The sequence below is a fragment of the Heliangelus exortis genome, chromosome Z (assembly GCF_036169615.1).
Source record: "Heliangelus exortis chromosome Z, bHelExo1.hap1, whole genome shotgun sequence".
NCBI classification, from domain to species: Eukaryota; Metazoa; Chordata; class Aves; order Apodiformes; family Trochilidae; genus Heliangelus; species Heliangelus exortis.
In genome coordinates, this window is record NC_092454.1 from 9,314,883 (window position 1) to 9,326,893 (window position 12,011).

The 12,011-nt window shown below is 44.6% G+C and overlaps 1 protein-coding gene across 4 annotated transcripts in view; it reads right to left on the reverse strand.

Annotated features, from left to right (window-relative positions):
- The window catches only part of FAM219A (family with sequence similarity 219 member A), a 95,991-nt gene that overhangs the window by 11,321 nt on the left and 72,659 nt on the right, over window positions 1-12,011 (reverse strand). For 3 of the 4 annotated variants that reach the window (XM_071730142.1, XM_071730140.1, XM_071730139.1), the window contains exon 3: window positions 1,562-1,664. In XM_071730142.1, coding sequence (XP_071586243.1) covers window positions 1,562-1,664 — 103 coding nt within the window. Of the gene's footprint in view, window positions 1-1,561; window positions 1,665-3,755; window positions 3,850-12,011 lie in introns of all 4 variants that reach the window. The other variant, XM_071730143.1, reaches the window with a different exon arrangement.

The following is a 12,011-nucleotide window of genomic DNA, read 5'->3' on the forward strand; positions in this document are numbered from 1 at the left end:
CAAAGGGTGCTTCTAAAAACTGTGTGAAAAGTAAGCAAGAAAAGCAAGTCTATTACCAGCAGGCTTTGCTTGGCTGTGGAGAGGTCCATGTGTCCTCTGAAAAATGCTCAGGTGACACAGCCAGTATAAAACTGGGCTGGCTGTTCGAAAGTTTTTGTCAACACATGTCACTGCTCTGTCCCACTGAAATTACTCTTCCTTCCACTGGCAACTTGGAATCAACAACCTTATCAAGCAGAAGTCACTAACTGTAAAATTAGATAGGCACCTGTACTTATTCCATCTTCTCTCCCTTATCATCTTCCCCTGCCAATTTCAGTGTTTTTAAAGCAAACACTGCTCAAGCAGCAAACCTGTTATTGCTCCTCTTGGGAAGCTAGCAAGAAGCCTATTGCCAAAAGAAACAAAGTCCAGTTTGTATTTGGAAGAAAACGAGGAATAGCAGGCAATGAAAACCCAGATGAGTGCATTTCCTGAAATTCTTGCTGCCATAAAGGGCCTGGCTCCCTTATATAGTGTTCAACAATCCAACACTGAGCAGGGAGCAGTGAAGTGTATTCCACTGACATTGCAAGGGCTTCCCAATAAAACCTGACAAAGTCCTGGTATGATTTATGGCTGCTATTTTGCATTTTGGGAATTAATGTTAACAAGGAACCTCTTCTGTCAGATACGGTGCATACACAGAGGCTCTGACCTGCAGCTCCTGTACTACTTAATATATGGTAATCCATACAACTTTCCCATTTATCAGTAAACACTCAGCATTCATGAAGATTTTTCTGTCATTTTAAGTGAAGTCCTCCATTAAAATGTGCCACCTTTCTAGTAGAATGCAAAGTGTGCAATCCTGTGGGCCCAGGGGGGTTCCTGCCTCCTGAATGACAGCAATTATACATTGGTGTACTGAAGCTTGCTTGATAAAAATAGAAATACTCTAAAAGATAGTATTCAGCTTGGAACAATTTTTTTTACTGTGGTCTGTAGCACTGTCTGATACCATCATACAGAGATATGCCAAAGCATCTCCAGCAAAGTATGACCATGCTGTTCAAAGCTGTGTGTAGCACAGCAGACAGAAGGATTATTTACAAGCCTTCATTAAGTCAACCAGTATGCAGTAGGGGCCATCATCAAAAAGAAACAGGAGAACTACTGCAATAAAAGCAGCCATGGCAGAACTATGCTCTAAACTAGGTTTGCACGACAGGAACTGGCATCATACCTCTCCTGCTGGCAGGATTATGCATTACATGAGGCGACCACAACATGCAAGCCAGCCATATCACACCCTTAAATGCATCCGGACTGAGCTCTCCCTGCATCCTGCAGGCTGCACTGATGCTGGTCCTGGGCTCAGCTGTTGCTGTGTCTCCCTAAGACATGGGATACAACACAGCACAGGGGGTCTGGGCTTGCCAGCTCTGGCAAGGGCCATTGCTGATTTTGCAGTGTGTTTGGCAATAGGTAAATGGCAATGAGTATCAATCACCGTTGCCCATCCTAAGGCCACTAGGGACATAAGCTTAGTTTATAGCTGAGTGTTTTTCCAGTCCTTTACCTTGTTCTTGCCATCACGTTGTTCTTCTTGGGTTGCTGATTAACTGGGCTTCCCATGTTGCCATTCTTCAGGGAGCCCTTCCGAGCCAGCTCCCTCTGCTTCTCTGCATAGGGGATACAAAAGGGAAAAGCCAAATTAGGGCAACAGCCTGCCTGACAACCACACAGCTGCAGGAACACAGATTTGATAGCAGCAAAAGGCATAGCAGAATTAATAGCAAGGGACATGAGCTCTCCATCTCCCAAGGAGGGACACTGAAAAGGCTAGATGAACTGTGTCCCATTGCCTCCAAGGTCATCAGAGGCTGAAACTAATGTACCTAATCAGCTTCTTGATAATTTCACACTAAGATGGTCACATAGTTTCTGGATGAGACCCAGCTGGGGCAGAGAAAGGGCAGAGACCTCGTCTCTATCTGCACCCAACTGCTGCATGGACCCCAAGACTGTGCTTTGTGTTGGGCAAGGGAAATTTATTCTTCTGCCTCTTCTCCTCCTATTGAGGCTGCTGCTGAGAGGCCCAATGGGGCCAGAAAAGCATCTCAGTCAAAACAGCAACATCATTTAGTGTTGGTCCAAACCAGCCTGACACCAGGCCCAAGTGATTACTGGCAACTCACCAGACCAACACACCCTAGAGCATAAAGTGGTGCTGCCATCCTTGCTTCTCCTGGCAACCTGTGATGTCCCCCACATGTCTTTCTCTTTTTTCTGGGAGATAAAATAAATCTGGGAGATTGATTCTTGGGAGCTTGTTTTCTTTATTAAAAAAACAAACCAAAAAACCCACAATCCCCTGAAACACTCTGCAGCTCTATTTTTAAACAGAATGTTGTTTGCTTAAATTTTCAGAGCATGTTCTACTTGCTGATGAAATGTACCTTAAAGTGCAGACAGTACATCAAGCTTCTTTTATGAGTCCAGTACAAGAGAGGATTTAAATTGGCTTTTGCTTTATGAGAAACGATTTCTTTTAGTAACCACTCAATGCAGGAACACAACTAGAATTCAGGTCCAAAAGCCTTCTGCAGGTATGCAATGTCCATGCTGTATTAATTAATAAGTCCCTGCCTCCAGCAGAGATAGGAACTTATGGATGATAATTTTTTTTTCATAGAAACAGACATTCATATTCAGTGATATGATCCAAAGTCCTGACTTGTTTCTTGTGAGAAATCAGGGCCGAGTCAGCAATGAGCTACAAAAGTTGATTTAACTGCTCCAATCACATCCTGCAATGCTACACAAGACTTGTAGGGAAAAGCTGAACATGGGGCAAGTAAGGCAGGAAAGGACCTGGTTCTATAGAGGTTCTGACATTCTATAGAGTGTGAGAAAATTTTGGGAACTATTTAGTGGCATGCCTGGATAATAGAGGTTTATCAGACTGCTTGCTGGGGAACCTGAATAGTGAATTAGTTCTGCTTCTGCTTCCCCTGTGGTGTGTGAAACGTGCTGATACATTTTTTTTCTTGCCATGCCTACCAGGGCGGGCAAGTGTAAGGTCAGCCAAGTCTGTTCCTTCCATATAAGTAAAAGCAGGAGGACACTTATCCAAGGTTGCCTTTTTGGAGAGACAAATAAGCAGCAGAGATGCCTAGAGATTACGATGTGCATGGCTGAGGAACCTTCAGAGTAGAGTACATACTCCTACAAACCATGTCCAGCCCTGCTCCTGCTGACAGCAGAGGAGAATAAATGCTCATTGAACCTGACAGGGAAAGGATCAGATTAATAACTCTCCTTGGCATGAGCAACAAAGAGATTGATACAGGATGGGAATCAGAACCTTAAATCAGGGTAATTTCTCAGGACCGGAACTTGCAAATACTAATGGTTAGCTCTGTCTCCAGAATAAAAGGTTTTGCAGGCCACTAGAATTTTGCTATTCAGACACAAAATTGAGGTTTTATGGAGGCAAATGTTTGCAACCAGATATAAAACCCAACTTCCACCCATCTACAGCAGAAACTTCAGTGCTGACCACAAGTACACAGCGCTGACACTAGCTGCCTGTGCTTTAAGAGGCTGTATAATTCACAAGAAGCACCTGACACAGAAACAAGGTTACAGGTTTCTTTTTCTGTCAAGGTGTTAAGGCCTGCCTGAACCTTTAAAATAAAAGACGTGCTCTCTGCCTTCTATTGCTTGCTCAGTACAAGCACTCATGTTCTTCTCCAACTCAGATTACTCACCTGGCTGATGAATCTGGGCTTCCACAAAGTGCCTTTTCCCTCCACTAGGTCTCTCCATGACTGTTTCTACGTTATGACTGAGTCCTATTGCAACCTGTGGGTTTGAATTATATGAGATTTTCTATTTAACCTCTTATTTAACTTAATGAGTTCCTTGGAGCGAACAATTCCAATGAAATTGGAACTAACTGCAGTGGGAATGTCCATGCCTGTGTCCCCAGACAGTGACTCAACAGTTCATCTCCCTCTTGGATCCTGTGAATACTTAGTCCCCAGCATGAATCCTGGTGGCCAAATGGAATGGCTTGCAGGGCAAGTGGGAGGCCTGCTGTGTTAGAATAAGCTCCTGAATTGTGGTGGAGATGTGCATGAGTCACGTCAGGCTATGAGGCCAGGAAACCTAGCATTTGAGTTATTAGAAGTATTATGAACTACTGCTACTTCTACCAGTGCCCAAAGGAACTGTTTGGGTACCAGTCTCCTGATCTAATTCTAAGCTATGGATTCCATCAGGTCCATCAGAAGGGGGGAAGGAGGTTTTCACTGCCTATTTTCTGCCCAATGCTTCCTTCTGGCACAGCAGGTGGACTCTGTGAACCATATGCAGGACCCCTGGCATAGCAGAAACCTGTGAGCAGTTCCACAGGCTTCCAGCTCCTTTGGCTTTGGCCCCCAGATGTTTCTTTGAAGGCCAGAGACCCGAATTCTAAGTACATAATCTCCTTCTAGAAATGTGACTGATTTAGTCAGTTCTGAAGATGGGCTAACATTCCAACCAAACACTGCAGTTTCACAAATTTAAGTTGTTCTCTTAGAAGCTGCAGTCAAAAGATACAAACCAGCACATACAAGGCACCACAATCTACCCTCGATAGGAAAATGGTACTTTTTTTAAAATTCTGCCCATATAGGCTGATGCTACAATCACATGAGCATGAATCCTAAGAGCATAACCCTCCACTGACACAACCTTGCTAACCTTTGTGTGACACCTGACAAACACACACCTGGACTCAGTTCTCAGGGAATGAAAAACAAAGTTGGTCCTTCTTTCTGAGTCATCCCAAACTCTCTGATACCATGGTCAAGTATTCCCTATGGGATTTAGAAAAGACTTGTGTTCCTGTGTCTCCCTCAGCCTCAAGACTGCTGCTAAGCTTGAGACTTTGAGGGCATGGTTCTACCAGAGAGAATAGGCATAGTTTGACCGAGACAGCTGGCAGTTTCTGGTGCTGGCTATGACAAGAGTTTCCATGTCCAAGACTGCCTGTGTTGCCTGCAACATTCCAGGGCATGCAATGAACCCTCAGGAAGACAACGCAGCTTGATGGAAACTTTGTGCTGACCCTAAAAAACTGTCTCATTCTGGGCAACTCTTGGGCATCAGAAGAATGAGGAAGGCTTGACAGGCACTCCTGCCAAATACAGAGAAAATGGGACACAATGGAACAAACAAAAAAATGGAAGTCTAATTAGCAGTAACTGTCTGTTTCACATCTGTTGAGTTTGCTGTTCATAGAATCATAGAATTGGCTGGGTTGGAAGGGACCTCAGAGATCATCAAGTCCAACCCTTGATCCACTCCCGCTGCAGTTACCAGACCATGGCACTGAGTGCCACATCCAGTCTCTTTTTAAATATCTCCAGGGATGGAGAATCCACCACTTCACTGGGCAGCCCATTCCAATGCTTGATCACCCTCTCTGTAAAGAAATTCTTTCTAATATCTAACCTAAACTTCCCCTGGCACAACTTAAGACCATGCCCTCTTGTCTTGCTGAGGGCTGCCTGGGAAAAGGCAACCCCCACTTGGCTCCACTTGGCTCCAACCTCCTTTCAGGGAGTTGTAGAGAGTGATGAGGTCTCCCCTGAGCTGCCTCTTCTTCAGGCTGAACAGCCCCAGCTCCCTCAGCCTCTCTTTGTAGGGTCTGTGCTCAAGTCCTTTCACCAGCCTGGTTGCCCTCCTTTTGTCGGGTGACCAGCAAAAAGCAGGTACAACAGAGGCACAAGGTGAAGGACAGAAACTTGGAAATGGGGACTCCTGAATGAAACGAAGCTGCCTTCCAGCTGCTTCAGAGAAATCACTAACTGCTGGCAGTGAAAGAGCAGTAGAATAGCAGAGCTCCTGCCGTGCTCTTTACCTGGCATTTGCAGGTATTTGAAGTAAGTTGTTTGGCTTTTATTTCACATGGCTGTTCTACTTTTTTGCCATTGTACCTGGTGAAATACTCCCAGTTGTGGTTTTCCACCCTCCTTCCCATGAAGCAGTTCCATGTGATGGAGCCCACACTCCTCTCAGCCTCTGCTTCTTCAAACTAAACAATTCCAGTTCCCTCAGCCTTTCCTCACAGGTCTTGTTCTCCAGACCGCTTCACCAACTTGGCTCTGGGATAATATATTTAAGAGTGGAAAAAACTGCTGCACTGCAGCTGGAGAGAGGAGGGAGAATATGGGAGAGACACAACTCTTCAGAGACCAAGGTCAGTGAAGACAGAGGTGGAGAAAGTGTTCAGGCAGCACAGCAGAGATTCCCTTGCAGACAGTAATGAAGACCATGGTGAGGCAGGTTGTCTCTCTACAGTTCCAGGAGGCCCATGGTAAAGCAGATATCCACCTGCAACCCATGGAAGTGACATGGATAGCCACCTGAAGCCCATGGAGGACCCCAGGCTGCAGCAGATGGATGCTCAAAGGAGGCTGTGACCCGGCAGGAAGCCACCACTGGAGCAGTTTTGTGAAAAACTGCAGATTGTGGGAAGGACTCATATTGGAGAAGTTCATGAACTCCATGCTGGAGCAGGGGAAGAGCACGGGGAGTGCTTCCCCTGTGGAGGAAGGAGCAGCAGAAACAACATGTGATGAACTGATTGCAACTTCCATTCTCTGCCCCTGTGTGCTGCTGGATGGGGAGGGGGTGGAGAAATGATGAGTTGAATTTAAGCCCACAAAAAAGGGAGGGGAGGAGGGAGAGTCTTTAAGATTTAGCTTTAGAGCTTTAGATTTAGCTTAGAGATTACACTGCTCTGTTTGAATGGTAGTAAATTAAACTAATTTCCCCAAGTTGAGTCTGTTTTGCTAGTAATGATAATTGACGAGTGATCTCTCCTTGTCTTTGCCTTAATCCATGAACTTTTGTTATATTTTCTCTTTGCCACCAGCCAAAATGGGGAGTAACAGAGCAGCTTGTGGTGAACATCTGGTGTCCTGCCATGGTAAACCCACTGCAGGTAATCTGTGTAGCTCCATGCTTGAGTGGAGCCAAGCAGAATTAGCTTCTGTTTCAGAGGAGAGCTTGGAAAATGCAGTCAGCCTGACACACTGGGGAATTTGGCTGCACCAGTTCCACTTAAGCTCATCCGGGACATTATGTCACAGCAGGAACACATGGAGTGGCACACGTGTGCATTCATCTGTGTGTGTGTACATGTAAGGAGGGGGTCCAGGGTCCTTTTAAAACCTCTGTACTGCTCTGAATAGCATGTAGGACAGCCTGCCACCTGGACCTGACAACCACAGCACATCTCACCCCTCCTTTCTCATCCACCTTGTCACCTCATCTTTAGGACACTCTGTCTCCCTATGATGTTAAAATAATTTAAAAAAACAAGATGAATCTGCTAACTGATCAAGCTGCTGCCTTTGTGGTAGCCTCACACTAGCCTGTTCTGCTCATTGAGCCATTCAGCATCTGCTCCAAGTGCTGCTTCAAGGCAAGCTCTACTAGTGACAAGACAGCAGCCAAAGGGGCCCATGGAGTTTTCAGCAAGGCAGAAATAACACCTGGGTAATAAAAGAGCAAAAAAAGTATGTGCTGCAGTCACAATCAGGACCATAACAGGCCCAGCCTTGGGTCCTGTCTGGCAGAGGTCCTAAATAAGATGGTTCTCCAGCACTCAGCAAACCATCCCTGTCCTGCTGTGCTTTCACCTGCCTGATTTAGGATGTGTCAGAGGATGGGCAAATAACTGCATGCTGACTAAGGAAGCACACTCCTACAGGGAACCTCTTTCAGAGAAAGTTGAGAGGGGCTGAATTCTGCTCTTACTGGTACGAACAGTCACAGCTCTAATAAATGATTTCAAGAACTGCTGTACTACTTAGTGCAATTTAAAATGGCTACCTGGATGTTCATCTGGATATGTCCAGCTACATTATGATGAGGGAAAATTGTAATGGAGGATGCAAAGCAGATGGGACTGAATGTGAATGTGTCTATGTTGAAAATCAGACTTCAATAAACCCTCATAGTAACTCCTCTGGTTTCAGTGCTTAAACAAAACATAACCAGTTTTACTGTTTTCCTGATTTTTTTTTTTTAATGAAATGAACAACAGCTTCTCTGGTATATGTTGTTATGTCAGGGTGCATTTATTTTTGCTTACACTCTGCCCCAAATCAGAAAACACAAATGTAGTCATATGCTTCAGCTTCCTGCAGAATTGCTCCTTTTGCAGTACTGGGCAAAGCAGACAACCCAAGAATTTGCTGAACAACACCTTGTACTATGCTGAGGAGATATTCAGACGATCAGACCCCACTAATTCTGTGGTTCCCATCTGTCCCAAGATAGAGAGTGACTTTGGCTGTGGTCAGACAGTCATAGGTGGAGAGTAGTTTAGGATGCCATTGCCTCAGACTGGCACCAAGCTTGACTGTGTCCATCCCTCTCAACTGAATGAGCCTGATCAGCACAAATGCCATTCAGTGGCAGACAAGGCTGATTTTGATTCCTTTGTAGTCTGGGTTGGAAGCACACAGATGCTGACTGCTCCTGTCCCTTTTCTGAGAGCTGCTGGCACCAACTCAATGTCTTGTGAACCTGCCTGACCAGGAGACAGAGCTTCCTTCCATGGGGACAGTACACTGTGGGTCCATGGGATCTGTTGCAGTGGGAAGGCAATGTGAAATTTGCCTAGTGTTAACAGAGCTGTACTTTTTTTTGTCTTCAAGGTCTATGAGATGAGATTTTGGGATGTATTTGCCTCTCTATTCCACATGGTCAGCCAAACTGTTTCAGAGGCTGAGGACTGCAGTGATTCCCTGATGAATTCTGCCTTCTCAAGCAAGCAGAGAATTTAAATTACACAGTAAATAAGATTAATCTGTCTGTTCACATCCTGCTGAATGATGAATAGTTGTGAGCAAACAGAGGGAGAAGAAATGAAGTGCTGACTACAACTTCCACTTTGAGCCCAAGTCCTGATTTCAGTTCACTTGAGTCATTCAGCTCAGGGACATTAGCATGCCTCTAGTTAACACCAAAACCTTCACAAACTTTCACATCTGACAGAAAGTATTTGTCAGAGAGGACTGTGTCACTTCTTGGAGAGATTTCAGGGTGCATACATGAACAGGGGCTTTGCCTGCAGGCTGTATAGAAAGGGAGGTATAAGAAAGCTGTGTTGAGGGCTGTGCTCCCTGGGGAGGCTTGGAGAGTTTAAGCACAACCATGTGGCTGGTATCAGTGCAGCTGATGGCTGTGCCTCCCTCCAACACAAGGAAAGGCAAAAGCAAAGCTATTTTTACTGAACAGGGGTAAAATAAACAAAAAGGATCTATCTACTGCCAGGTCCCTACTCTGCATACAGGTTTCAAGCTGGTATGTGCTCAGTGTCGGTGTTGGTTGTTCAGGACAGGACATCTGAACTGGGATTGTTTCACCCAGCTTTGGGCAAAACTGGTCAGAAGCAAGGGTCAGATAGCTAAGTCATCCAGCTGCCAGCCTGGGCAAGACACAGTATCTTTAGTTAAAGTGCATTATTTTTGCTGACCCAGCCAAACTTGGGGAAATGAGTAAACTATATCTAATTGTGAGAACTGGCTAGCAAGTGAAGGCATTTAAATCTGTCTCTCTAGGTCTCTCTTGGTAAGGTTTTAAACATCCAAGTAGCTGCACTTCCTTATGTTTTGTTGATCTGGCTGCTGGTTTGTGGCACAGCTGAAAGCTGCCACAAACACTAATGGGCTTTGAGTGGTTTTAAGCTCCCTTCAGCTCCGAAGAAGGTCTGACCAGACAAAGAACTGGTAAATGACATAGGGAGTAGAAAGATGATGCTTCCATCTCCTATGCAAGGATGCAGCTCTCCTGGTATAGAAGCAGCTAGAACAAGCAGCCAAATGCATTGCACACAGAGCAAAAAAAGGGCTCATTCTGGGATAAAATTCACCTATAGCACTGCCTGCACAAGTTACATAGAGGTTTCTAATAAATGGCTGATACCAATTTTTGAGTTTCCTTTGAGAAAATACACACACCAAACTGAAGCACCACACTATTCCTTAGCTCTGAGGAGGATGGGTTAAGTGAGTGCTCCAGTCCTGACCAAGGCTATCATCTACTGACACCACAAACATCTCCAAAATGCCACCAGCCCAAGAGAGGTGACTGCCACCCCTCCTCTCCACTCTTGTGAGACCCTCCCCTGCAGGACTGTGCCCAGTTCTGGAGACCCCAACACAAGAAGGACATGGAGCTGCTGGAGTGAGTCCAGAGGAGGTCACAAAGATGATGAGAGGGATGGAGCACCTCTGCTATGGAGACAGGCTGAGAGAGTTTGAACCTGGAGAAAGGGAAGTTCCATGAAAAACTTTGAGCACCTTCCAGTACCTGAAGGGTCTAGAAGAAAGCCAGAGAGGGACTTTTTGCAAAGGTGTGTAGTGATAGGATGAGGGAGAATGGCTTTAAACTGCAAGAGGCTAGATTTAGGTTAGATATTAGGTAGAAATTCTTTACTGTGAGGTTGGTGAGACACTGTCACAGGTTGCCCAAGACTGTGGATACCCCCTCCCCAGCAGTGTTCAAGGCCAGGTTGGATGGAGCTGGGATCAACCTGGCCATGGCAGGGAGGTTGGAACTAGATGATCTTTAAGGTCTCTCCCAAAACAAACCATCCTGTGAGTTTATGAGAAGTGACTTTATATTGCAGCAGCATGTCCCCGTCCTCCAGCACCACTGTCTCAGCACCAAAGTTCATTTATCTGATCCTCACATGATTACAGGAAGGAATGACTTATCTGTTTCAGTTCACTATTGGGCTTCGAAAGGCAGGACAGCAGGGCATGCAGTGCAGTTAGACAGCTAGCAAAGAAAACCTGATGGTTGTACACTTAAGAGAAAAAAATTATTGTTTTGAAAACAGCCTCTTCACCGCACAACACAACAATGTATCTTTGTAAAACAGCAAGTTATATATTGTACTGACAGGAGAACCTCTATAACTGGTTTACCTTAGAGCCAGGCAGAGGATGTGTGGCATCAGTGGACCAGGGAACTAGGATTCCCATCTCCCAGTCCCCTGCCTGAGCTATCTCTGCAGCTGTTTTATCTAGACATGTAGCAGCAGGCAGCAATTAATCTCTCTTCATCTTTGCTGATTCCAAAGGCATCTATTGTCATAGCTCCCAGCTCACAAGGGCATTTTGTTGTGATTCAGCCTGTGCTTTCCCCCTTAATTTTTAAGTACTGAGACTTTTATTCCCAATGTCTGCAAAATACTGTATATGAAGATCTCATTTATCACTGTCAAAGCTGGAGTATATGAACAGTACTAGTTTTATTTAAATGTGGTTAGTTAGTTTTTGCCTTTCTCATTTACCTTCACAAAGAGATTTATTTGGTGTTTTCATGTACTTTTCAAAGAGTATTTTTCCTGTCAGCTCAGAGAACGAAGTTAGATATATGAGGAAGTGTTTGTACCCTGACAAGCTCAGCTAAAATGTTCCAGCTTAGAAACTAAATTATACAAAATACAATCCATAAAGCTGAACTACTCTCTCCCTCAAAATATTTTAAGTGGACAGAAATAATTAAGTTATTTAATTTGGAAATAACTTCTCCAGATGTCTCCTCATCAGTTGCTTCCACTCAACTGAACACAGGTTTAAGTCAAAGCCATTTGAAAAAAAAATGAAAAGGAATCTATTAAGTACAATTTTACTCTCTTCATTTAAAGCATCAGTTATGCTAGAGGCATAATTTACCAGATAAAGAGGGCTAATACCAGTGCCCACATCACATTTGTTATGAGTCCTGATGTTCCGTGAAGTAGCACTGAAGTCACTGATGCATGCAGAAATTGTGATGTGTATTTAGGAGAGTAACAGTACAAAATTGCTTAGATGGATACTCACGGATTTTGGTTACAAAGCAGACCATCACAGGGTGCATATTTTTATAAAAACACTTAAATACTTGTCTGACATAAGTGGGGCTGAATTGCACGTATGCTTAACCGAATGTCCATGCTTGCTTAAGTC